Source organism: Ranitomeya variabilis, chromosome 2, assembly GCF_051348905.1.
Source record: "Ranitomeya variabilis isolate aRanVar5 chromosome 2, aRanVar5.hap1, whole genome shotgun sequence".
Lineage (NCBI taxonomy): Eukaryota > Metazoa > Chordata > Amphibia > Anura > Dendrobatidae > Ranitomeya > Ranitomeya variabilis.
In genome coordinates, this window is record NC_135233.1 from 715559930 (window position 1) to 715587641 (window position 27712).

The 27712-nt window shown below is 45.3% G+C and overlaps 1 protein-coding gene across 1 annotated transcript in view; it reads left to right on the forward strand.

Moving 5' to 3' along the window:
* Positions 1–449: 449 nt before the first annotated feature.
* The window catches only part of NT5DC1 (5'-nucleotidase domain containing 1), a 397045-nt gene continuing 369782 nt past the window's right edge, over positions 450–27712 (forward strand). Inside the window, exon 1 of the mRNA XM_077289501.1 lies at positions 450–1088. Coding sequence (XP_077145616.1) covers positions 996–1088 — 93 coding nt within the window. The 5' untranslated portion in view covers positions 450–995. The remainder of the gene's footprint in view (positions 1089–27712) is intronic.

Below are 27712 nucleotides of genomic sequence, written 5' to 3' on the forward strand. Positions count from 1 at the left end.
GTCCGGGGCCTCCCATCTTCATCAGATGACATCCTCTTCTTGTCTTCACGCCGTGGGTGTACTTTGCCCTGTTGAGGGCAGAGCAAAGTACTGCAGTGCGCAGGGCCTCTCTGACCTTTCCCTGCGCACTGCAGTACTAAGTACGCCTGCAACGGAGCCACAGCATGAAGACAAGAAGAGGATGTCATCTGATGAAGATGGGAGGCGCCGGACCGCGACGCCCATCGGACTGGGACCGCCCCTGGGTGAGTATAATCTAACCTCTTTTTCTCATCTTTCAGGATACATCGGGGGCTTATCTACAGCATTCCAGAATGCTGTAAATAAGCCCCTGATGCCGGTGGACTTAGCTCACCTTCGATTTTGGGGGTGACAGGTTCCCTTTAAAGGGGCGTCGTCGTGCGCCAACTACTGCTGCACCATGGCAGGCAGCCAGGGTTAAGCTGCAAGTTACCATGGTAACTACAATGCTGCTCTGCCAGGGAGGCCATGAAGTTTCTCCCTCCAGTTTTCAGTCAGCTGTAGCCACGTCCTGGACATTGAGAGGCAGCAGACTCTGCCCAGACCGCTGCCGCTCACGGTATACGGGGCGGTGTCTGCAGCCATATCTCTATACACGCTGGCGGCTCCCGGGGGAATGTTTGTTTCCTCCCGGTAGCCGCGCTGTCAGTGTGGTAGCCGGGGTCTGGACCACTATTAACCCCACAGCTTCCGCTAGTAGCATTTGGGTACATGACAGGTGACCTTTATGCTCAATCAGCTGTAACTCCAGCAAACAGACTTCAGGCCGCCATAACCGTCCCCGGGAGCTGCAGTGTGACAGGGCACTAGTTCAGCTCCCCCAGGCCGGGGAAGGCGCCCCAGTAATGGAGCTGTAGGCCGTGTGCAGGACTGTGCTGCCGCCCTGAGAAGGAGCGGGAAAAGTGCAGACGGCAGCTCAGCCCCGGGCAGGGACCGCACCGTGCAGCGCTCTCCCTTCTCCCCCGCCTCCAACAATGAGCGACCACTTCTCACTCGCCGACTGCGATGTCATGGGCTTCGACCTGGACCACACGCTGTGCCGCTATCGGCTGCAGGAATCCAGCAAGGTGAGTGAGAAGAACGGGGGGTGGCGGCTGCAGCGGTGTGCGCTCCCAGTGTGACCTGCGGGTCTGTCAGGGCGCCGTCCGGTGCGCGGAGCAGCGTCGGACTAGGAACGAGAACCGTTGTTACCGGCGAGCACCCGTTATTTCCCGCAGTCAGCGATGGAAGGGTTAACCAGCAGTTGCCGGGTAGACAGGCCCGAATAAGTAGTCTACGGCCGTGCCTGGGAGCATGCGCAGTGGTGACGTCAGCAGGCGCTCTGTTTTCCTGCACATGTAGTCGTACTGTGGTCTGTGTGCTGTACCGGACATGACCCTACAGTGAGGGGGCAGCAGTATGTCTAGAGCTGTAGGGGCACATGACCCAGCGGTGAGGGGGCAGCAGTATGTCTAGAGCTGTAGGGGCACATGACCCAGCGGTGAGGGGGCAGCAGTATGTCTAGAGCTGTAGGGGCACATGACCCAGCGGTGAGGGGGCAGCAGTATGTCTAGAGCTGTAGGGGCACATGACCCAGCTGTGAGGGGGCAGCAGTATGTCTAGAGCTGTAGGGGCACATGACCCAGCTGTGAGGGGGCAGCAGTATGTCTAGGGCTGTAGGGGCACATGACCCAGCGGTGAGGGGGCAGCAGTATGTCTAGAGCTGTAGGGGCACATGACCCAGCTGTGAGGGGGCAGCAGTTTGTCTAGGGCTGTAGGGGCACATGACCCAGCTGTGAGGGGACAGCAGTATGTCTAGAGCTGTAGGGGCACATGACACAGCAGTGAGGGGGCAGCAGTATGTCTAGAGCTGTAGGGGCACATGACACAGCAGTGAGGGGGCAGCAGTATGTCTAGAGCTGTAGGGGCACATGACCCAGCGGTGAGGGGGCAGCAGTATGTCTAGAGCTGTAGGGGCACATGACCCAGCTGTGAGGGGGCAGCAGTATGTCTAGAGCTGTAGGGGCACATGACCCAGCTGTGAGGGGGCAGCAGTATGTCTAGAGCTGTAGGGGCACATGACACAGCAGTGAGGGGGCAGCAGTATGTCTAGAGCTGTAGGGGCACATGACACAGCAGTGAGGGGGCAGCAGTATGTCTAGAGCTGTAGGGGCACATGACACAGCAGTGAGGGGGCAGCAGTATGTCTAGAGCTGTAGGGGCACATGACCCAGCGGTGAGGGGGCAGCAGTATGTCTAGAGCTGTAGGGTCACATGACCCAGCGGTGAGGGGGCAGCAGTATGTCTAGAGCTGTAGGGGCACATGACCCAGCGGTGAGGGGACAGCAGTATGTCTAGGGCTGTAGGGGCACATGACCCAGCTGTGAGGGGGCAGCAGTATGTCTAGAGCTGTAGGGGCACATGACACAGCAGTGAGGGGGCAGCAGTATGTCTAGAGCTGTAGGGGCACATGACACAGCAGTGAGGGGGCAGCAGTATGTCTAGAGCTGTAGGGGCACATGACCCAGCGGTGAGGGGGCAGCAGTATGTCTAGAGCTGTAGGGGCACATGACCCAGCTGTGAGGGGGCAGCAGTATGTCTAGGGCTGTAGGGGCACATGACCCAGCGGTGAGGGGGCAGCAGTATGTCTAGAGCTGTAGGGGCACATGACCCAGCGGTGAGGGGGCAGCAGTATGTCTAGAGCTGTAGGGGCACATGACCCAGCTGTGAGGGGGCAGCAGTATGTCTAGAGCTGTAGGGGCACATGACCCAGCTGTGAGGGGGCAGCAGTATGTCTAGAGCTGTAGGGGCACATGACACAGCGGTGAGGGGGCAGCAGTATGTCTAGAGCTGTAGGGGCACATGACCCAGCGGTGAGGGGGCAGCAGTATGTCTAGAGCTGTAGGGGCACATGACCCAGCTGTGAGGGGGCAGCAGTATGTCTAGGGCTGTAGGGGCACATGACCCAGCGGTGAGGGGGCAGCAGTATATCTAGAGCTGTAGGGGCACATGACCCAGCTGTGAGGGGGCAGCAGTTTGTCTAGGGCTGTAGGGGCACATGACCCAGCTGTGAGGGGGCAGCAGTATGTCTAGAGCTGTAGGGGCACATGACACAGCAGTGAGGGGGCAGCAGTATGTCTAGAGCTGTAGGGGCACATGACCCAGCTGTGAGGGGGCAGCAGTATGTCTAGGGCTGTAGGGGCACATGACCCAGCGGTGAGGGGGCAGCAGTATATCTAGAGCTGTAGGGGCACATGACCCAGCTGTGAGGGGGCAGCAGTATGTCTAGAGCTGTAGGGGCACATGACACAGCAGTGAGGGGGCAGCAGTATGTCTAGAGCTGTAGGGGCACATGACCCAGCTGTGAGGGGGCAGCAGTATGTCTAGAGCTGTAGGGGCACATGACACAGCAGTGAGGGGGCAGCAGTATGTCTAGAGCTGTAGGGGCACATGACCCAGCGGTGAGGGGGCAGCAGTATGTCTAGAGCTGTAGGGGCACATGACCCAGCGGTGAGGGGGCAGCAGTATGTCTAGAGCTGTAGGGGCACATGACCCAGCGGTGAGGGGGCAGCAGTATGTCTAGAGCTGTAGGGGCACATGACCCAGCTGTGAGGGGGCAGCAGTATGTCTAGGGCTGTAGGGGCACATGACCCAGCTGTGAGGGGGCAGCAGTATGTCTAGGGCTGTAGGGGCACATGACCCAACGGTGAGGGGGCAGCAATATGTCTAGAGCTGTAGGGGCACATGACACAGCAGTGAAGGGACAGCAGTATGTCTAGGGCTGTAGGGGCACATGACCCAGCGGTGAGGGGACAGCAGTATGTCTAAGGCTGTAGGGGCACATGACCCTTGTATCTATTGACCGCTAGTATCCTTACCTTTTGGCATCCATTGTCTGTTATGCCTCAGTATTCTGGTGTAACACAATTTGCAATTTGTTATTAAAGGGAACCTGTCAGCTGAATTTGGCGGGACCGGTTTTTGGTCATATGGGCAGGGTTTTCGGGTGTTTGATTCACCCTTTCCTTACCCGCTGGCTGCATGCTGGCCACAATATTGGATTGAAGTTCATTCTCTGTCCTCCGTAGTACACGCCTGCGCAAGGCAATCTTGCTTTGCGCACGCGCAGTATGCTCTGCCCAACTGCGGGCAAAGCCGAAAAGCATTAGTGCGCATGCGCCGGCGCACTATGTCCCGGAAGTATTTTGTTGTGTTCCGGGACATAGTGCGCCGGCGCATGTGCACTGATGCTTTTCGGCTTTGTCCGCAGTTGGGCAAAGCATACTGCGCGTGCGCAAGGCAAGATTGCCTTGTGCAGGCGTGTGCTACGGAGGACAGAGAATGAACTTCAATCCAATATTGCGGCCAGCATGCAGCCAGCGGGTAAGGAAAGGGTGAATCAAACACCCGAAAACACCGCCCATATGTCACGGGGGTACTGGGTAGACTACAGCTGTTTACCCGGGCCCCTGTAATATCCCTCAAACTAGGGAAACTTTGTCTGTCCCTCTCCCAGAGTTTACACTGAAGGTGTGCATGTCTGGGCCGCCAGGCCTGACCCTGAGTCCTGTTTCAGTACTAAGCTGAAACCTCCACCCGCCACCCAGTGATAAGACCTCTCACCAACCCCTACAGAAAGCACAGACAGGGAAAGCACTATAATGTGCACAGGGCAAAACAATACAAATGCATACCTCCCAACCGTCCCGGATCCCGTGGGACTGTCCTGATTTTGACAGTCAGCCCCGCGATCCCGGGAGGGACATTAGTTGTCCCGCACTACGCAAGGTTGGTTGCTTTTTTTTTTATAAAAGCTGGGTCACCTCCCGACCGCCCCCCGCCCCCACCCGCCTCCCACTCACCCTCCTTGAAGACGATACTCACCCTGCTCCAGCGATGCCTGGTTCCGGCTTCTGCAGTGCTCCTGAATGAGCTGTCACGTTGTACCGCTCATTAGAGTCATGAATATGCGCACATTCATGACCTAATAATGAGCGGTATCACATGACCGCTCACGCAGGAAGAAGGTGCACTGCTGAGCCGGGAGTCGGGACAGAGCGAGAGGGATGGCCGCGCGGTGAGGAACAGGTAAGTATGAGGGACGGGGGTCAGGGTAGGGGGGATGAAGGAGGACGGTAAGCCGCGCCATTCAAGATGGGAGCGGGGGGGTGGAGAGATGAGCCATGCATACAGGGGGGGGAATTGAGCCATGCATACAGGGGGGGGGGGAATGTGCCATGCATACAGGGGGGGAATGTGCCATGCATACAGGGGGGGAAATGAGACATGCATACGGGGGGGGGAATATGAGCCATGCATACAGGGGGGGAAATAAGCCATGCATACAGGGGGGGGGGAATGTGCCATGCATACAGGGGGGGAATGTGCCATGCATACAGGGAGGGGAAATGAGCCATGCATACGGGGGGGGGGGGAATATGAGCCATGCATACAGGGGGGGAAATATGAGCCATGCATACAGGAGCGGGGAAAATGAGCCAAGCATAGGGGGGGGGATATGAGCCATGCATACAGGGGGAGGGGGCATATGAGCCATGCATACAGGGGGGGAATATGAGCCATGCATACAGGAGGGGGGAATATGAGCTATGCATACAGGGGGGAATATGAGCCATGCATATAGGGGGAGGGGGAATATGAGCCATGGATACAGAGGGGGGAATATGAGCCATGCATACAGGTGGGGATATGAGCCAGGGGGGGGTCATTGTACAGTATTAAGCATCATGTGTGGCCATTATACAGTATGGAGCATAATGAGGCCATTATACAGTATGGAGCATTATGTGTGGCCATTATACAGTATGGGGCACTGTGTGGCCATTATACAGTATGGAGCATCATGTGCGGTCATTATACAGTATTGAGCATCATGTGGGGCCATTATACAGTATGGAGCATCATGTGCGGTCATTATACAGTATTGAGCATCATGTGTGGTCATTATACAGTATGGAGAATCATGTGCGGTCATTATACAGTATTGAGCATCATGTGCGGTCATTATACAGTATGGAGCATCATGTGTGGTCATTATACAGTATGGAGCACTGTGTGGCCATTATACAGTATAGAGCATCATGTGTGGTCATTATACAGTATGGAGCACTGTGTGGCCATTATACAGTATGGAGCATCATGTGTGGTCATTATACAGTATGGGGCACTGTGTGGCCGTATTTTTTTGTTTATAATTATTGTATATGAAACAGTGTGATCAGCAGTGCTAAATGGGTGTGGTTGGGACGTGGATATGGGTGTGACTAATTATGAATGGGTGTGGTCAGAGGCGTGGCCTAAAATTTGCCGCGGCGCGCGAAGCGAAACTTTGTCCCTCTTTCCCATCTTCAAAAGTTGGGAGGTATGCAAATATAGGAAATACAGACAAGGTAAAGGTAAACAACACTTAGCTTAATGCTGCAAAGCACAGAACAGCAAAAAGTAACACCAGATTCACTGGACACAGCAGTAGAACAACAATTCCCAGCAAGCTCCTTCTCCCAGCTTGGTCGCTTTAGAATTAACTAACACCGACAGTCAGCTGATGAACCAGGTGACCTTTTAAAGGATGGAGGGAGTGGTCATCACAAACATCAGCTGACCCAGCAGCAATGCAATAACACCAGCGGCCACCGGGGGGAAACTGCATTAACCCCCGATGACCAGAAAGGAAAAAAGGTCTTAAACTGAGGTAAACCAGATCTGCCACAAATCCAAAATTGGATCGTGACACCATATGACCGAAAACCGGTCCCGCCAAATTCAGGTGACAGGTTCCCTTTAAGGCAAAATAATGCAGACATAATAATATTGAGAAAATCGGCGAAATATGGTAAATATATGAAAGTTGTCTTGTTAAATAAGTGAATAGCCTGGGTATAATAGTACATGTAATCAAGTATTGTAGCAGACATATACCTGATACCACCAAAAGAACTGAAGCTGAGTATACTATTCAAAAAGTATACGTTTTATTCAATAAACAAAACAATATGGACTCAACAGAGTAACACGATGGATGGACCACATGATACATTTACACAGTTAAACCTAATATCAGTAGGGCAAAATCATTAACAGTCTATAAGGCCCCATCACACATATTTTTTTGTGTCCATATGCTGTCCGTTATTTTAAGCACTGCAAATACACACGCACACCCATTGTTTTCTATGGTGGTGGTGAGCAGATGTCAGGTTTTTCACACGGACCATGTGAGAAACCCGCAGACATGTCAGTTTTTTTAACTTGCACCAGGGACATTTTGTGTGACATGTATCTACCGACACTTGTGAAAGGGCCGTACAGTTTGCACTGTTCCCAGGAGCCGGGTGTTGAACATAGCTGTCATCATTGTCGCCCAGGCTCCCCGAGCTAAGCGTGACCAGGCGACAACGATGGGAGTTGTATTCAGCACCCTCTGTGTTCATCATGTCATGTGTAAAATAAATAATTTAAAAAAATGGTGTGGGCTTCCCTGTAATTTTGATTAACAGCAGAGGGAAAGCCTATGCATGGGGGCTGCTGTAACTAATCTGGGAAAGGGGACAATATCCCAAAAGGTTCCCAGGCTATTAATAACAGCTCACATCTGATGGATTAGCGTTTACTGGGTAGTTTATGGGGGACCCAAGAAAAAAAATGACGCAGTTTCCCCCTATAAATTCTAACCAGCAAAGGCAAAACATAGCAAAAAGGAGAAGGGAGGAGGTAACTTCGCTCACCAAAATATACCTGAGACCATCCATGCCTTTAGATCAGTGGCTGACTACCACATGTGTAGAAATAGAAGACTTCTGGCACAGGAATCCTTTTTCAGTAAAAATTATTTATTTAAACATCTTCAGCGATAAAAGAAAAACATCATGGGGACTCCCCCCATAGGCCTGACGCATTTCGGACCCAGTATAAACAGTCCTTCCTCAAGGAAAAACAGGCAAAACAGACAGCCCTGGGTTCTTATTAATAGCCTGGGAAAGGGCCGCAGATAATGTTCCTACTCCAAGGCTACCAACGTCAGCCCTCAGCAGCCCCAAGAAATGGTGCATTCACAAGATGCGCCAAATCTGGCACCTAGTCTCGCTCTTCTCACTTGCCTTGGTGCAGTGGCAAGTGGGGTAATAGAGTTGGGGATGATGTCAGCTTTTTATTGTGAGCTGACATCAATCTCACTGGTTAGCAATGGAGAGGCATCTACAAGACGCCCCCATTACAAATCCCATAGTTACCGTATATACTCGAGTATAAGTCGAGAATTTCAGCCCATTTTTTTTAGGCTGAAATTGCCCCTCTCGGCTTATATTCTAGTCATTCCCAGGGGTCGGCAGGGAAGGGGGAGCGGCAGCTGTCTAATCATACTCACCTCCTCCTGGCGCGGTCCCTGCAGGTCCCTGGTTCTCCGGGTGCTGACAGCTTCTTCCTGTATTGAGCGGTCACATGGAACCCCTCATTACAGTAGTGAATATGGACCCGACTCCAATCCCATAGGGGTGGAGCAACATATTCATTACTGTAATGAGCGGTACCATGTGACCGCTCAATACAGGAAGAAGCTGTCAGCGCCTGGAGAACCAGGGACACGCAGGGACTGCGCCAGGAGCAGGTGAGTATAACGGGCATATTCACCTGTCCCACGTTCCACCGTCGGTGCCACTCCGTCTTCCGTGTCCTCTGCAGTGACGCTCAGGTCAGAGGGCGCGAAGATGCGATTAGTGTGCGCGCCGCCCTCTGCCTGAGCGTCAGTGCAGAGGACGCGGAAGAGACAGCGACGCCGGCGATGGAACGTAGGACAGGAGAATATAGCAAGTGCCGGGGGCCTGAGTGACGAGAGGTGAGTATGTGATTTTTTTTTTTAGCGCAGCACCAGCATATGGGGCAAATATCTCTATGGAGCATCTTATGGGGCCATCTGCAGCATTATATGGGGCAAATATTTCTATGGAGCATCTTATGGGGCCATAATCAGCATTTGTGCAGCATTATACGGGGCAAATGTGTCTATGGAGCATCTTATGGGGCCATAATCAGCATTTGTGCAGCATTATATGGGGCAAATGTGTCTATGGAGCATCTTATGGGGCCATAATCAGCATTTGTGGAGCATTATATGGGGCAAATGTATTTATGGAGCATCTTATGGGGCCATAATCAGCATTTGTGCAGCATTATATGGGGCAAATGTCTGTATGGAGCATCTTATGGGAGCAATAATCAGCATTTGTGTAGCATTATATGGGGCAAATGTGTCCATGGAGCATCTTAGGGGGCCATAATCAGCATTTTGCAGCATTATATGGAGAAAATATGTCTATGGAGCATCTTATGGGGGCCATAATCAGCATTTGTGCAGCATTATATGGGGCAAATGTGTCTATGGAGCATCTTATGGGGCCATCATGAACTGTATGGAGCATTATATGGGGCTCCCGATTCAATATGGATATTCAAAAGCACTTAACCTACTGATGTCTCAATTAATTTTACCGGTAGCTGCTGCATTTTCCACCCTAGGCTTATACTCAAGTAATTTTGCCAGTTTTTTTGTGGCAAAATTAGGAGTCTCGGCTTATACTCAGGTCGGCATATACTCGAGTATATACGGTATATTGTAAAAAAAAAAAACAGGCATATACTCGAGTATATACGGTATATTGTAAAAAAAAAAACACAGCAAGAATAAAGTCCTTTAATTGAAATAAACACACCCACCCTCATTTTCCCATTTATTACTGTAAAAAAAATAAATAAAAAAGCAGGTTCCTGTCCGACGATAATCCATTTGTCCAGCGCTGTTTGTCTCTGTTTCGTCTTGCTGAACAGTGGCATGAGGTAACCGTTCAGTCTGAAATCCAAGAGACATTGAGCTGAGCTTTGGAGAGCAGCTCCAGTGACGGGCGGTGGCTAATTGAGGTTAGCACAGGTCACTGAAGCTGCAGTTCCCAAGGACCACATATCATACTAGGCGTTACAGTACATATGTAAGTTACTATTTTTGTCATTTTCTAATAATTTGTATCATACCATCTGTGGTGACATGTCGGTTTGTTGGTAGTCATATAGCTGATACATGAATGTGCAACCTGTAATTAGAAAGTATGGCGTGGAATAAGTGTCCATGACCAATCCAAATGCGCCACCCAGAAAGACCATGCACATACAGCTAGCTCTAGTAATATTTGGACAGTGACCGAATCTTCATGCTTTGGGCTCTGCATGCCGCTATTTTTATTTAAAATGAAACAACTGAGATGGAATTAAAGTGTAGATTTTCAGGTTTAATTAAAGCGGTTGAGTTAAAATATTCTGTGAAATGATTGGGAATTGCATCCATTTTTCTACAAAGCCTCCTGACTTACATGTTCAGCCTTTTTGCATATATTGACATTCTGTTTTTCCTCCCCTCATTTTATTTCCTTCTCCCTTCGGTAACAGTGATCATGCGACTCTTACTTGTATGTCACTCAGTGTCATGCAACCAGACTATCACATTACTGAACTACACCACTGTGATTTCATCTACATTCCGGTCACATGACTTTGACTGTATATGTAAGGGTTAATCACAGTTTATTGTATTGTTGGAGATTTGTGATGTAATATATTATCTGGCCAGTAGAGGGCAGTGGCAAGAAGCCATAATTAGTGCGCAGGAGGTTTTGGTGGTTGGTGGGTTGTTGGGAGGAGTCAAAGGAGAGTTCGGGTGAAAGTGAAGCTGCGGATTCTTGGAGAAAGTCTGGATAGGGCGGTGCGACTCTGTATCTGTTGGTGACTCTGTGATGCGTTTTTCTGCTTGACATTAGCCGATTCGGTGAGGACAACCTAGTACACAGTATCTTGGGTTAGACCACGTGAGGCCTTTCGCTAAGGACTTAGAGAAGCCCTGCTTTAGAGAGATCAGCATTACCTAAGAGCTTTAATACGGCGTTTCTATAGCTAAGGACTTGGGGAAGCCCTGCTGTCACGGGTTTACCGTGACATAGAGGAGCCAGAAAAGCACAGCGTCTGATTTCTCTTAATTATGCACTGATTAGCACTTCACCATGATTAAGACGTTAGTCGAAACGCGTCGGAAGAACGCTGCCATGTGTGCATAATGCTGTAAGAAATTATAACTTATTTACAAGTGGTGTACCATAGGATACAACCCTTTCCTTTTTTTAAAAATGAAGAAATAAATTTACCAATGTAAATAAAGGGGTATAATCCAGCCCTATATGGTTGACTGTGTAAAAATAACACTAAAGTAGATTGTATTGAAGTACACCAATGATGGTATAATGAAAAGCCACTAGAGGGCAGCAAGGAAGAAAATCTTGTAGTATGGTGTACTGTAGTGTGAAAATGTATACCCACAGGGAATAAGTGGTATGTAATGCTGACTAATCAGTCCAAATAGTAAGCTGGAAGTGCATAGTATGTCACCATATGGAGCAGTCAAGCCGTGAGGCCAAAGCTGTCAGAGGTCAGCATGGTAAGTGAAAGAGCAGGTCCCGGGACCAAGGTGTGTGGGAAACCCCACGCGTATCGCGGACACCTTCAGCTTTGTCAGGGGAAGTGTGTCAAGATGGTCAGGGTCAGTCAATAAATAAAGAAAAATTGATGAACACAAAAGTTTACCGGTGTGTGCCAGAACGCCAGCATGAGCTCCATGCATGTCAGCGGTAAGATGGCCGAATCGGCACATGCCTTGAGATGACAAGTGAGGTCGGCAAAAAAAGGAAAGAACGTAGCTGATGCAGTATCTTAAGCCGCCGCTTATGTGGAAAGCCAGTATGGTTCTCATAGCTATACGGGAGCGTGCGGTCACTAATAAAGATGCTTTTGGTGCTTCTGATTAGTCAGCATTACATACCGCTTATTCCCTGTGGGTATACATTTTCACACTATAGTACACCATACTACAAGATTTTCTTCCTTGCTGCCCTCTAGTGGCTTTTCTTTATACCATCATTGGTGTGCTTCAATACCATCTACTTTTGTGTTATTTTTACACAGTCAACCCTATAGGGCTGGATTATACCCCTTTACTTATATTTGCCTGTGTCTTTCTTTACCAACCTTGGGGACGCCCAGTCTTGGTTACTTACATGCTGCTATTGTCATGTGTCATATATGCCCCTTTGATGGAGCTTTGTTTTTGCTGTGTATTGCCTATGTCAGATTTAGTCTTGCCTATAGCTGTGCAAACTATATTTATTACTGTACAACCAACTAGGGTTTTGCTTGTATTACCAGCTACGTGAACTATTTCGGTAACTTGGTGTATCATTGTTTTTCTGTTTTTAATGGTGTTTTATTCTTGTATGTCTCTTTTGGTCACTTAATAAAATCTTTACATTTTTTTATACTTAGGTGTTCGCATTGTGTATGCTATTGTCTTTGCTTCTCTTCTTGACATTTACCCTACGATGCATCTTGCAACCCCCTTTTTTATAATATTGCTATTGATTATGTAGTGCACCGTAATCTTGTTGTTTTCCCATACTGAGACATCTTGCAAAATTGGATGGCGATAACATGCCAATCGAAGAATGGTCCGATTGTATGGGAAGTACACACAGACTGTACAAAGTAGCTGAAGAGCTGCGCTCTGATGTCACGCTGCACTCGCTAGAGGGAGAAGCCCGGGAAACGGTGACTTGACGTCCCTCGTCAACACAAAAAACTCTAGAAGACATTGTGGCCTTATTAGAGAGAGGCTCGGCTGATAGTTTTCGGATGCGCTTCTTTAATCAGTTTCAGTAAGAAGACAAAAGCATGCCCCAGTATATAAATTCTTTATAGAGAATCTTACAGACCTGCCAAAAAATGCATGGCTGGAGCCTCTATTTTCACCAATCCTAACACAATCCGGAAAGAACAGTTTGTTCAGGGACTAATGGATTTATTGCTGAGATGGACATTGTGGGATCAGATACAGGTGAATGAGACACTTCAGTTTGCCCAGCTTGCCACAGAAACTTTGGCTCATGAAGGTGAGGGCTGCAATCCAGGATCCAGGAACTGAAGCCGCAAGTGGATCTGCCCTATTGTGCTGTCAAGTGGGGTGGGGGAAGCCAGTATATTTGACATATGACCCGTAGACCCAACAGATGGGGTGTGAAGAACTAAGACATCCAACAAACGTCCCTTCTTATAGGTCTCAAGACGAAACCCTGGACCAGACATCCCCAGTGCCGCCTGACCCACCCCAAGGACAATGTAGTCCAAACCAGGACCAAACCCGAGAATACCTGAACAATCTCAGGGCCCAATATGCTGCAAATGCTGAGAAAGAGGGCATGTTTCCCGAACCTGCCTCAGCTCATACAACGGATGGTAGAGTGCGAACCAGGACATTTAAACGAAGATCACCTCCAGTGTTAGGACGCACTGGAGGAAATGCCCCATGTAGGCAAGACCTGAAATGCCCTAAGAACATTGTGTCCCTAAGTTCAGTGATAGACGTACTGATTGAAGAGAAGACCGTGCGCAGCCTAGTAGTCTCCACACTGCCACTGGAGTACGTTTGAGACCCATTTTGCTCACTTAATCAAAACCGAGCAAGGAAAATGATTAAGCTGATGGCCGTTAACCAGATGAAAATTACAGTCCATGGGATACTATGGATGCAAGTGAAGATTGGAGGCCTGGATGTGTGTCAAACAGGGGCTGTGCTGATGGATGGGGATTCATGGTCAGGGACTTTGATTATATTAGTAATGAATATCCTATATGATCTAGACCTATTGATGTTCCACAAAGATGGCCCGGGATACCGCAGAGAGTCATCAAACATCGACCTACACAGAAGGCACTCCAGAGACTGAGCTGGGTATTTGGGATTCGCTACAGGTGAAAGGTGAGAATTGCAAAAGTCTTTTCAAGGCATCCAAACATTATTTTGCCTCGTCAGGAGCAGATCGTACAGATGGATGTGTGAAACCACCAAAGACTCATCCGAATAGAGGTGGTTATTGATCCCCCAGAAGCCAACAGGAACCGAACAAGGCCTGATGATTACATGTACTATGTTGACAGTGGTGGATGGACAAGTGGCAATGTACATGATTCTCCTGTCGTGCTTCGTGCAGGCGAAAAAGGTGCATATTTGTACTTTTATGGAGGAGAGACAGTCCCCGCAGTCCATTTGGCCCTAATTGCTGAGGAACTGGAACCATGGGCTGTGACTGTGTCCGGAGCTCTGACGACAGAGCCGACTCCTGAATAGAATGGCCAGAAGATCCTCTAAATAATATGACTGGATAACAGTCAGTTGTCCTCAAAATCAGGTGATATAATACCTTTTATGGGAGTTTCAAGCTGCTTTCTCCAGAAATGAAGGTGATTTTGGATGTACAACCTGCAATGAACACGAGATTCTGACTGGAGACACATCTCTGATCCATGAGCGATATCGACAAATTCCCTCTAACCTGAACAAGGAACTAAAAGCTATGCTATCACAGATGCTGATTAGTGTAGTAGTGCAGAAGAGTCAGAGTCCATGGGCCGCATCGATAGTGCGTGACCAAAAGAAGGACAGAAGCTTGACATTCTGTGGTGACTATCGCAAGTTGAATAGTGTCACCATACAAGACGCTTCTTCTTTGCCTATAGTCGAAGTGTCCCTGACGGTGCTTTGGCAGGGCAAGTATTTCTCCACCTTAGATCTGGCAAGTGGCTCCTAGCAGTTTCCAGTGGCTGAAAGAGTAAAGCCCAAGACAACTTTTATTTTACTAATGGGCCTGTACAAGTTCAATAGAATGCTTTTCTAACTCACCAATGCACCTGAAACGTTTCAGCGGTTAATGGAGACATGCTTGGGAGAGCTGAATTTTTAATCCATCTTGATCTGTCTGGACAACGTCATCGTTCATGCACCTATTTTCGAGTAACTTCTAGGAAGACTAAGACAATTGCTGACCCGTCTACAGGCTGATGGTCTGAATTTGAAGCTCAGAAAATGTCATTTGTTTCAGGCAGAAATCGAATATTTAGTGCACGTGGTGTTTTTGGATGGCGTCAGCCTGGCTGGAAGCAAAGTGGAAATTATAAGGAACTGGCCTCCGCCACAGACTCTTCGAGAGCTGCAAGCCTTCTCGGGAGTAACAGGATATTATCGACATTTCATCATGCGCTTCGATAAGATAGCTGAGCTTCTTCCCAAGTTACTGAAGAGGACCGCAAAAGGCCTAAAGAATCTGCCTATTACCTGGGGACTCTCGCATCCACAAGCCCTGGATCAGCTGAAAAAAGCCTCAACCAATGTCCTCGTATTTACATACACTCAATATGATTGCCCATTCATACTATATACGGTCTTCATGGATTAGGAGCGGTACTTGCCCAGTAGCAGGGGGGCCAAGAAGGAGTATTAGCGTACTGTAGTCAAACTTTGAGAAACTCCGAACGAAACCCAGATAACTACATTTCCTTTAAAGCGAACTTGTCAGCAAAATATGGCTAAGTAAACTACAGGCATTGTCAGATTGGCATTGTTAAACTGATTAAAATGATACCTGGGGTGAAGAAATCAGTCTTGTGGTTCTTGTGTAATCAATTTTAGAAGTTTTCCGTTAATGAGTGCTTTGGGGAGGGACTATAGGCAGCGTATTCCTTCATTAAGCTGGAGAAACTAAGGAGAGACTTGCCCACAGGCCCATCTTGAAGCACAAAACTTCTGTCTCTCTCTCTCTGTCTCTATGATGAGGAACATGTTAATACCTGTGGGCAGGTCTCTTCTTGGTGTCTGGCTTAGAGCACCAAAATAAGACTGCCTTCAGTACCACCCCGGAGCATGGACATATCATTAACTGAAAATTTCTAACACTGATTATACAAGAACCACAAGATGGATCGCCTGTGCTATACTATTATGTGTTATTTTCCTGTTTTGCCCTGAGGGGCCGTGTCTACTTTGCCCTCACCGTGGTTTATGCTATATACAGTACAGACCAAAAGTTTGGACACACCTTCTCATTTAAAGATTTTTCTGTATTTTAATGACTATGAAAATTGTACATTCACACTGAAGGCATCAAAACTATGAACTAACACATGTGGAATTATATACTTAACAAAAAAGTGTGAAACAACTGAAAATATGTCTTATATTCTAGGTTCTTCAAAGTAGCCACCTTTTGCTTTGATGACTGCTTTGCACACTCTTGGCATTCTCTTGATGAGCTTCAAGAGGTAGTTACCAGGAATAGTCTTCCAATAATCTTGAAGGAGTTCCCAGAGATACTTAGCACTTGTTGGCCCTTTTGCCTTCACTCTGCTGCCCACCTCACCCCAAACCATCTCGATTGGGTTCAGGTCTGGTGACTGTGGAGGCCAGGTCATCTGGCGTAGCACCCCATTACTCTCCTTCTTGGTCAAATAGCCCTTACACAGCCTGGAGGTGTGTTTAGGGTCATTGTCCTATTGAAAAATAAATGATGGTCCAACTAAATGCAAACCGGATGGAATAGCATGCCGCTGCAAGATGCTGTGGTAGCCATGCTGGTTCAGTATGCCTTCAATTTTGAATAAATCCCCAACAGTGTCACCAGCAAATCACCCCCACACCATCACACCTCCTCCTCCATGCTTCACGGTGGGAACCAGGCATGTAGAGTCCATACATTCACCTTTTCTGCGTCGCACAAAGACACGGTGGTTGGAACCAAAGATCTAAAATTTGGACTCGGCAGACCAAAGCACAAATTTCCACTGGTCTAATGCCCATTCCTTGTGTTCTTGAGCCCAAACAAGTCTCTTCTGCTTGTTGCCTGTCCTTAGCAGTGGTTTCCTAGCAGCTATTTTACCATGAAGGCCTGCTGCACAAAGTCTCCCCTTAACAGTTGTAGAGATGTGTCTGCTGCTAGAACTCTGTGTGGCATTGACCTGGTCTCTAATCTGAGCTACTGTTAACCTGCGATTTCTGAGGCTGGTGACTCGGATAAACTTATCCTCAGAAGCAGAGGTGACTCTTGGTTTTCCTTTCCTGGGGCGGTCCTCATGTGAGCCAGTTTCTTTGTAGCGCTTGATGGTTTTTGCCACTGCACTTGGGGACACTTTCAAAGTTTTCCCAATTTTTCGGACTGTCTGGCCTTCATTTCTTAAAGTAATGATGTCCACTCGTTTTTCTTTACTTAGCTGCTTTTATCTTGCCATAATACAAATTCTAACAGTCTGTTCAGTAGGACTATCAGCTGTGTATCCACCAGACTTCTGCACAACACAACTGATGGTCCCAACCCCATTTATAAGGCAAGAAATCCCACTTATTAAACCTGACAGGGCACACCTGTGAAGTGAAAACCATTTTCGATGACTACCTCTTGAAGCTCATCAAGAGAGTGCCAAGAGTGTGCAAAGCAGTCATCACAGCAAAAGGTGGTTACTTTGAAGAACCTAGAATATAAGACATAATTTCAGTTGTTTCACACTTTTTTGTTAAGTACCGTATATAATACCACATGTGTTAATTCATAGTTTTGATGCCTTCAGTGTGAATGTACAATTTTCATGGTCATGAAAACACAGAAAAATCTTTAAATGAGGTGTGTCCAAACTTTTGGTCTGTACTGTGTGTGTATGTATGTATGTATATATATATATATATATATATATATATATATATATATATATATATATATATATATATATATATAATAAACCCGTGAAAGGACTTAGAGACAGTGTTCCTGTGCCTACCTGTCTGTCAGCAGCCGTGGACAAATCATATGTCCTGGGGAACAATGCTACGGGGATGGAACAATGGTCGGGCAAAAAGGAAATGCTATTCAAGCACCTGATCTTGAGCCACCATCGGCAACACCAACAACATCGAGAGCAGAAGCAGCGCCAGAGCAACAGCAGCAGATACATTAGCAGACAAATATACTCCTGATGCAACAGATTTAACAGCGGCAGAAGCAGGTGAAACTCCCGGTCGGAGATGTCCACATCAGAGAAACCGCCCTTCCCCCACATCAAGGTGATGACTGATATGTCCGGAAAGCGGTAAAACGAGCCATGCAAAAGATGACCCCAGGCGATGATATAGAGGCATTTCTGACTGTTTTTGAGCAGGCTACAGAGCAGTAGAAGCTGTCCCCGGGGCTGTGGACACAGGTGCTGGCCCCTTATCTGACTGTCTAACTCCAGAAAGCCTTTTTTTTACTTGGCCTTTAACAATGTCCGGTAATATGCCAAGTTAAAAACGAAGATATTGGCATGCTCAGGGGTCACTATGTCAGAGCCGAAAGGGTTCATTACTGGGCTTATTGTGGTAACGAACCTCCCTTCTCTCAGATGGTTGACTTTTTGCATTTGGTCCAGAAATAGTTTCAGCCAGAGACCTCCTCTACAGCTCAGATGGTCAAGAGACAAGCGAGTGGTCTTGAATAGATTTATTCACTCCCTCCCCAAGCCGCTGCAGAAGAATCCGGTTCATAGAATTTCTTGTCCATTCCATATTAAAGGGAATCTGTCACCCCATTTTAGGCTTTTAAGCTAAGGCCACCGCCATAAGGGGCTTATCTACAGCATTCTGTAATGCTGTAGATAAGCCCCTGATGTAACCTGAAAGATATGAAAAACAAGTTAGATTATACTCACCTAGGGGTGGTCCCGGTCCGGTCCGATGGGCGTCACAGTCCGGGTCCGGCACCTCCCATCTTCATACGATGACGTCCTCTTCTTTGCTTCCTGCTGCGGCAGGAAAGGTCAGAGAGGCCAGTGCCTGCGCACCGCAGTTCTTTGCTCAGCCGCGACAGGAAGCAAAGAAGAGGATGACATCGTATGAAGATGGGAGGTGCAGGACCCGGACTGCGACGCCCATCGGACCGAACCAGGACCGCCCCTGGGTGAGTTTAATCTAACTTGTTTTTCTTATCTTTCAGGTTACATCGTAGGCTTATCTACAGCATTACAGAATGCTGTAGATAAGCCCCTGGTGGCGGTGGCCTTAGCTTATAGGCCTAAAATGGGGTGACAGATTCCAGACAGTAATGATAAGATGCTGTTTATATAGCCATACTCAGATGGTAAGCCAGAATCTAGGGCAATTCATTTGAGAAATATAGGGACCAGTTAGGTACTTAGGTAAGTACTTCATAGTGATGGATGACTACAAGACCGCAGCCATATATATAGGGCACGTTTAATCTTTCTTCATAGAAGAAATGATGAAGGTTGTGATGGTGTGATATGCTATGTGGGTATCATTTTTGTGTATATTTTACTTATTTTCATGGTGTTCTCTTGTAGAAGGAGTTATTTGCTAATTGATGAATGGCTGTTGCTGCCATCTGATATCACCCCCCACAGTATGGTATTGTTTGCTAATATGCTAATGACATGTTGACCTAGCTTGTTGAAACAATGAGCCCCTGAGACCTTCCCCCTCCTGACCTGTGAATGAGGAGGGAGACTTTTAAAAAATATCAGGGAGGTGAAATACAGATCAGTCCTGTGTGGAATGATGATGTGTTCACAGCATCTCAGAGAGAAAGAAGAGTATATGGACTATGCGATCCTCTGTCTGCTGGATTGTTTGACTTTTATTCTGTTACTGAACTGCATTCGTGTTCTGGACTATTTTATCCTTTGTGTGGTGGATCGTATATGGACCTTTGGTATTTTTGCCTAAATAAAGGTCTTGGTATTGTTCACTCTTTGCTGGCTCTGTTGATTGTGTGGTACCGGAGAAGGACTCCGTGACAAAGACCAAGGGAATCCTTAAGGATTACAGATTTTTTTATCCTGCCTAGATATTATTGAAGTCTTCAGGACTACGCGGCATATGTTCATTAAGACAACGGACCAGCAGCTGAACTGACAGGAAAACGTATAAGGTGAGTATCCCCAGGGTAGATCATCTGATATAAAAAAGAAACAAATTAGACATGTAATTTAGACACAATTTAAAAGCAGAGAACAATTAGAAAAAATAAAACTAAACCCTCCCCACATCATAAAAAAGATGCCTCTTGAATGCATAAATCACAGAAATGCTGAAAAACCCAAGCTCTCGTTGAGACCCCTTGGACTCATGGTTCCCAATCGATAAATCCATCTGCTTTCCACTTGGGAAAGAGTTCTAGCTAAATCTCCACGTGACCCCAACACTACTTGGTCAATGGCTTTGCCAACAAGACCCCTAGCATTACACCCATGATGGAGTTTAAAGTGTCTGTGGAGAGACATAAGGGAGGAATTATCCTCAATGGTCTTAGCTTTTTCTATGTTCCTCACATGTTCACGTGTTGTTACCTTGAGCTTTCTAGTGGTCAAGCCGATATATACTTTCCCACAAGGGCATTGAGCATGATAGATGATTCCATGAGATGCACAACTCAGATGTTTGTGAATGTCATAACAACGGGAGCCATCATGATTAGTGAAGGTCGTGGATTTAATGTGATTGAGACATCCCTTACAAAGGCCACATGGGTAAAAGTCTGGCGATCTCGGCTGCCTTGTGGGGTCGGATCTGATCTTTGCTGATTCTCAGTGACTATGAACCAGAATATCCTTCAAGTTGGAGAATCTTTTGGCCACAAACGATGGTTGGGCAGGTAGTATATGCTGTAGTGTGGGATCAACCGACAAGACCTACGGACGATATTAGTCAAGTTATTCCATTGGTTGTTGTAGGTTGAGCTAAATCGTACCTGATTGGAGTTATCCTGGTTCCTGGATTTTGAAGGTCCATAAAGAAGTTGATTACGCATCATTTTTTCTGCTCTAAGATATCCTCTTTTGATAGTTTACTATATACTCTTTCGATGAATCTTAGTGTAAGATCAGCAGGTTAAATATTGAAGTTTTCTGCATTGGAGCAGATTCTCTTGGCGTGGAGAAATTGGCCTATTGGGATCCCCCAGATGGGAGATTCATTGAAAGAGGATATAGTTGTGTCCTGCAAAGGAAATCTGAACCTCTGGATGCTGATTTCTGCTGAGCGGGCAGATTTCCCGCACATGAATGGACTGTGCTATACTATTTTGTTATATTTTCCTGTTTTGCCCTGAGAGTCCGTGTTTACTTTGTCCTCACACTGGTTTATGCCTTATATACACTACCGTTCAAAAGTTTAGGGTCACTTAGAAATTTCCTTATTTTTGAAAGAAAAGCACAGTTTTTTCCCAATGAAGCAAACATTAAATGATTCAGAAATACACTCTATACATTGTTAATGTGGTAAATGACTATTCTAGCTGCAAGTTTCTGGTTTGTAATGCAATATCTTCATAGGCGTATAGAGGCTCATTTCCAACAACCATCACTCCAGTGTTCTTATGGTACTTTGCATTTGCTAACTGTGTAAGAAGGCTAATGGATGGTTAGAATACCCTTGTGCAAGTATGTTAGCACAGCTGAAAACAGTTTGGCTGATTAGAGAACCTATAAACCTGACCTTCCTTTGAGCTAGTTGAGAATCTGGAGCATTACATTTGTTTGTTCCATTAAACTCTCAAAATGGCCAGAAAAAAAGAACTTTCATGTGAAACTCGACAGTCTATTCTTGTTCTTAGAAATGAAGGCTATTGGGGCGTGGCCTGGACTGCTATGGCGTAGGTTGTGCAGTGCTGGAGCTCCTGAGGGAAATCCTCTATAATCAACTAAAATCGCCTAAAAAAACGTTTTTATTGTCAAATCTTTAGTTGGATCTTATCCAGTGCCTCATCTGGGTCACTATGATCCGAAAATTATTTTAATTTTACCACATAAATTTTAGAAATCAGCCCTAGGAAAGTTTGGGCCTTCAAACTACAGGTTTGAGGTAATCCAGCCTCAGGAAGCTAATACCTTCTAACAAGCGGCTCAGCTAATAAGCCAAAGGACCTGAGGTAAAAAACATCAGATTTTATTATAAACTCCCTCTCTGGCTTTGGTAGTGAGGAGGGAAGTGACAGCTACAGGCACACACTGTGGAGCGGTCTCTACACAGCTGCTGCTCCCTCCGCTATTGTGCTCATTAGCAGAAAGTGCTAAGCCTCCCCGGATTGAAAGACGGAGGCAGAAGAAAGCGATCCAGAAGCATCGGGGGAAGACCCGCAGTGACGTGATATCAGCTCCACACAGAAGCCGACGCTGACACTCCCCCGGACCTTGGAATAAAAGGTGGGAAAAGACGGCCGCCATTTTATTGGTGGACGGCGACAGATTAGAAGGCGCGAGAGACCAGCGACAGCAAAGAAGAAGATCTGCGCTGGTCAACACATCGCAGGCTCCGGATCCAAGCACCACCGGACTCAAACAGCGGTAAGTTCCGGCCCCCTGCTGGGAACGAAAATACACCGGCGGTCCAGCGAGGAAGACAGCGACGACCGACGGCTCCCGTGCAGGACAATGGTGGAACCACACAGACAGCCATCTCTGCAGGAGCGACAGGAAGACTCCGGTGCAGCATAAACTGCTGTTGAAACAGCTAGAAGCCCTGCAGGGCTCACAAAGCAAAAGAGCTATAGCCTACTATATCAGTCTCTCGCAGGATCTAATCCAGGTAACTGGCTATTTTAGTGAAGCTGACTGGGAAGTCCTAAATTCAGTCATATTATTTGGAGAGTTTTATTTCTACCCTGGTTCCTTCCTTATTAGCACATGTCTCTAGGAGAACAATCAGTTCTTGAAAGATACTTGTTTGTTTTGGGCAATTAACCTGCACACTTTAACTAACAAACACAAAGTGTTATAAGCATGCTCTGTTAGGAAAAATCTATTTGTATGCCCCAGTGTTAATCTGCACTTTTTAATTCTCAGGTGCTAGGTATTATCTAAGCATATTCTTCTGTAATTACTGTGAAACTATATACGCCAGCTGTTGACACAGCTAATTGCTTGTTTATATTCGGATGATTGCTATTACCACACTCACAGGGGTAGTTCCATAGTTGCTCCCCTTTTGCAGCTTGAGACCACTTTGTGGGGATTTTTATTTCACAGGGCTAGCCTCACCAGGATTATTCTGAGATCAATGTAGAGGACATTGTCTACAATTCCAGCTTTGCTTGGGGCTACTATTTGTGGAAAATCTTTAATCTTTATTCTGAGACCGTCCTAGTAGACACTCTCTGCAAATCAGGCTATTGCTTGGGGATAACAATGAGCAAGAACTCGTCTAAACCCCAATTCTTAAACATGGCCTCATCTATACCTCAAAAACCCCAAAGGTACAAAGGGTCTGGGCACAATCCATCAAAGGATTTAATAACCACAATAAGTCCCAATAGATCCAGGTCTCCTTTAAAAGACTATGAGGAATTAGACTATGATAAACTCCCCAATTCAAACAGAGTAAAAAAGAACCTCCCAAACACTTTTGTAGAGATGGACTCATCTACATCTTTAAAGAGGAAAACTCCAGGGGCTATAGGAGAGAAATACGCCACTCCTAATGATTCATCTGACGAGGTCTCAGAGATCTTCTCTCCTAATACAAGCCCCGCCAAGCCAAAACCAAAAAAAAGTAATCCAAACCCCGACGATACTCAAGGATTTGATATGAATTCTGTTGGGAAACTTCTGTCTAATTTGACAGAAAAAATGGATAAGTTTGAAAACAGCATGAACGAAAGGTTTGATAAGCAAAATAAAATGTTCAAAGAATCATTATCCCTCCTCAGCAATAGAATGGACAAATTTGAAGATAGAATTAAAAAGATAGAGGTGAGGCCAGATAATATATCAAAAGTAAATAACGACATCATCAGAGAGATGCATAAGCTAAAGCTTAAGGTAGCAGATCTGGAAGACCGGAATCGGAGAAATAACATCAAAATTAGGGGGATTCCTGAGAATATAGGCCCAAATAAATTGGAAGAGTACACTAAGAAGTTATTCAGAAAAATAATCCCTACCCTGACTGATCAAGAACTAGAAATAGACAGAATCCACAGGTTGCGAAAACCACCCACTATTCCTAAAGATCTACCTAGAGACACGTTAATGAGAATCCATTTTTTCAAAACAAAAGAAAAAATTCAAAATTAAAGAAAATAAAAACTTCCCTGAGCCATTCGAAAAACTCAAATTATATGCCGATCTCTCCAGAGATACGATCGAAGGGAGGAAAGCTTTCCAGAATATCACCATACCTCTCAGAGACAATGAGATCTCTTATAAGTGGGGATTCCCGCTAAAATTACTGGTAAATTACAGAGGCAATGTTATCGCCCTAAACTCCCCAGAGGAAGGCAGGGACTTCTTAAAATCCATCAATATCCCATTATATTCACGACACAAAGTTCACCCTGATTCTGAAAGCAAGACATGAAAGGGTTTTGATATATTTATATTGAGTGATCTAAATGGGAAAACACCCGGGTACAATGCAATACCTTACCCTAGGATGTCTAAATATTCTATTAATTTGTTATTGTTAGTAACGAGTTTATGTATTTAATATATTGAGTTTATGTTCATCAACAAAGAGGATGTTGCTCAGGAGCGAGTAACACGGACTTTTTCCCCCCAACAGGTGAAGTCAGGTTCACCGCAGTGGACCACTTCAAGTGGACATTACAGTTTATTGTTTATTGTTCTTACTCTTATTTAAAGTTTATAGGTTTGTTAATCCTCACAGGTTTGCTTGTACACAATGAGTCTAAAATTATTATCTTACAACGTAAGAGGTTTAAATAGCCCACACAAAAGACACACCCTTTGGAGAGAACTAATTAAAAGCCATGCCGAAATAATTTGTATACAGGAATCCAAATTCAAACACACAGATAACCCAAAATTTTCGCATAAAAACTTCCCATATATCTACAAGTCTGACAACACAAAAAAGAAAGCCGGAGTGGTCACCATCATCAAAGGAACTATCTCATTTGAATTTCTGGAGGAGATCAAAGATGCTAAAGGGAGATTTCATATTCTTGTTTGTTCTCTGAATAACCAGATTTGCACAATTGTTAATATCTACACCCCCAACACGGGTCAAATAGGTTTCCTGAACAAAGTAAATAAAAAAGTCATGTCAGTCAAGAGAGGTGCCATGATTTGGTTAGGAGACTTTAATATGGTTCCGAATGCAAATATGGATTCCTCCAACCCAAATAGATACAGACCACACACTTTAGACAATTGGATACATCAAAATGAATTATTTGACATCTTTCGGTGCCTAAACACCACTTCAATTGAATTCTCCCATTTCTCTGACCCTCATCAATCAGCGTCAAGAATTGACTTAATCTTATCAGATATCTTTACGCTCCCCAAAATCCATAGAATTATTATAGAAAGGAAAACCTTCTCGGATCACTCCCCAGTTTCAGGGGAAATTCAAATTGGCCACACGATTAATAAAAATCCACTATGGAAATGTGACGCTAATCTATTACACAACCCTGATCACAGATCAATAATAGAAAAATCATTAACAAATTATTTCACAGAAAATTCACCTACTGAAACAACCCCATTCACCCATTGGTGCGCCCATAAAGCGGTCATAAGGGGCATCATGATCCAAATCTCTGCAAAAAGGAAAAGAATGTTTAGGATCCAGATTGAGGATATTCAAAATAAAATAAAAGATAAAGAAAGCGAACAACTAAATTCAAACCCTCCATCTACTCAAATTAAAACAGAGCTACTAAAACTCAGGCAGGAGCTCAAGAAAATCATATTTTCATCATACCACACCATGGTCAAAATTTCCAAAATGAAGCAGTATTCCTCAATTAATAAGCCAACGCGATACATGACTAATAGAATGAAAAAAATAAGACAAGTAAACAGGATCACCAAAATACAAACTCAAAATGGTACAACAGTATCTCATCCCCAAGATATAGCCAACTCCTTCGCAGATTATTACAGCAAATTGTATAATTTACATTCCCAACCTTCCACCCCACATCCCAATATTTCTGACATCGAAAAATTTCTGACCTCAATTGACCTTCCAAAATTGACCCACGACGATTTAGAAAACCTAACTTCCCCATTCTCCCAAGAAGAAATCGAAAAAACTATCCTCCAACTCAAGGATTTTAAATCGCCAGGCCCAGATGGTTTCGGAAACGAATATTATAAAACTTTCATTAAATTACTCTCCCCACATCTACAAAATCTTTTTAATATAGCTTGTTCCTCAGGTAATTTTCCAGCAGAAATGTTAGAATCGACAATTATTTTGATCCCCAAACACAATTCCGACTTAACCCTTGTTAAAAATTACAGGCCAATTTCCCTAATTAATACAGATCTGAAGATTTACTCCAAGCTAATAGCAAATAGGCTCAAATCCTATTTGCCGTCATTGATTCATGGGGACCAGACGGGTTTTATTACGGGTCGTCAAGCGCCAGATGGCACTAGAAGACTTATTAACTCAATCAAATTGATTCATTCCTCTAAAGTGCCAACGGTAATTATAACTCTAGACGCTGAAAAGGCTTTTGACCGACTAAACTGGCTTTACTTAACATCAGTTTTACGGAAATTTGGGTGTAACGAAAAATATATCAACAGCGTCATGGCACTCTATTCAAGGCCAAAAGCTAAAATTTATGCAAACAATTATTCCTCTACACCATTTGATATTTCAAATGGTACAAGACAAGATTGCCCCTTATCTCCGCTTTTTTTCATTTTATCAATGGAACCACTGGCGCAATCAATTAGGCAAAATAATAACATAAAAGGTTTACAAACGCGAACACGTCATTACAAGATCGGGCTTTTTGCTGACGACCTGATGTTTACCCTGACGGATCCCTATGAGTCAATTTCTGAGCTACAAAAAACCCTTCAAATTTTTTCAAATATTACCTTCTTCAAGATAAATGAAAATAAATAAAAAATATTGCCATTTTACTTGACGGAATCAGAAACAAAGAAAATTGAGGACATAGCTTCATTAAGTTGGTCAGAAGGAGACTTAGACTATCTAGGTACAATCATCTCAAAAAACTTAGACACAATAATGAAGAAAAATCTGGACAAACTCTTGGAGACTATAAACAAGGACCTAAATTTCCTCGGCACCAAAGATCTCTCATGGTGGGGCAAAGTATTGGCAATAAAAACTTTTATCGTCCCAAAAATTTCTTATATATTGAGAACACTCCCCCTAAAAGTCAACACTTCCTACCTGACTAGTATTCAATCCACAATTAATCTGTTTATTTGGAATAAAAAAAAGGGCCCGCATTCCCACAAACATTTTATATAAATGCAAGGAATTTGGGGGCACAGGCCTACCAAACATAACTGCTTTATATTTATCGAATTTAATAAAACAAAGCCAGTACTGGTTTATGCAAGAAGACTCTCCGAACTGGCTTGATCTTGAAATTGCACATAACCATAATAAATCACCTAAAGAATTGGTTTTTGACCATATTCTAAACAGACCTTGTAATGCCTACGCTCATCACCCTATCTTTTCTCCCATTATATACGCCTGGGACAAACTGTCTAAACGAAAGAGAGGATCCAACAGGAAAATCCTTCTCCACAATACCCCAATAGAGATTATCATGCTTATCCAAAATATGAACCCCTCTCCCATATGGAGAGACAATGGGATCAAAAAATTAAATGATATCCACGATGGGGTTAAATTTCTCAGCTTCAGCTCTGTAAAACAAAAATTTAAAATTCCCTCCTCAGCCTTTTTCCCTTATTTGGCACTGAAGGACCAAGCTCAAAACTTCATCACAAACAAACCAAAAATATCTGAAGCAATTATTAAATTATT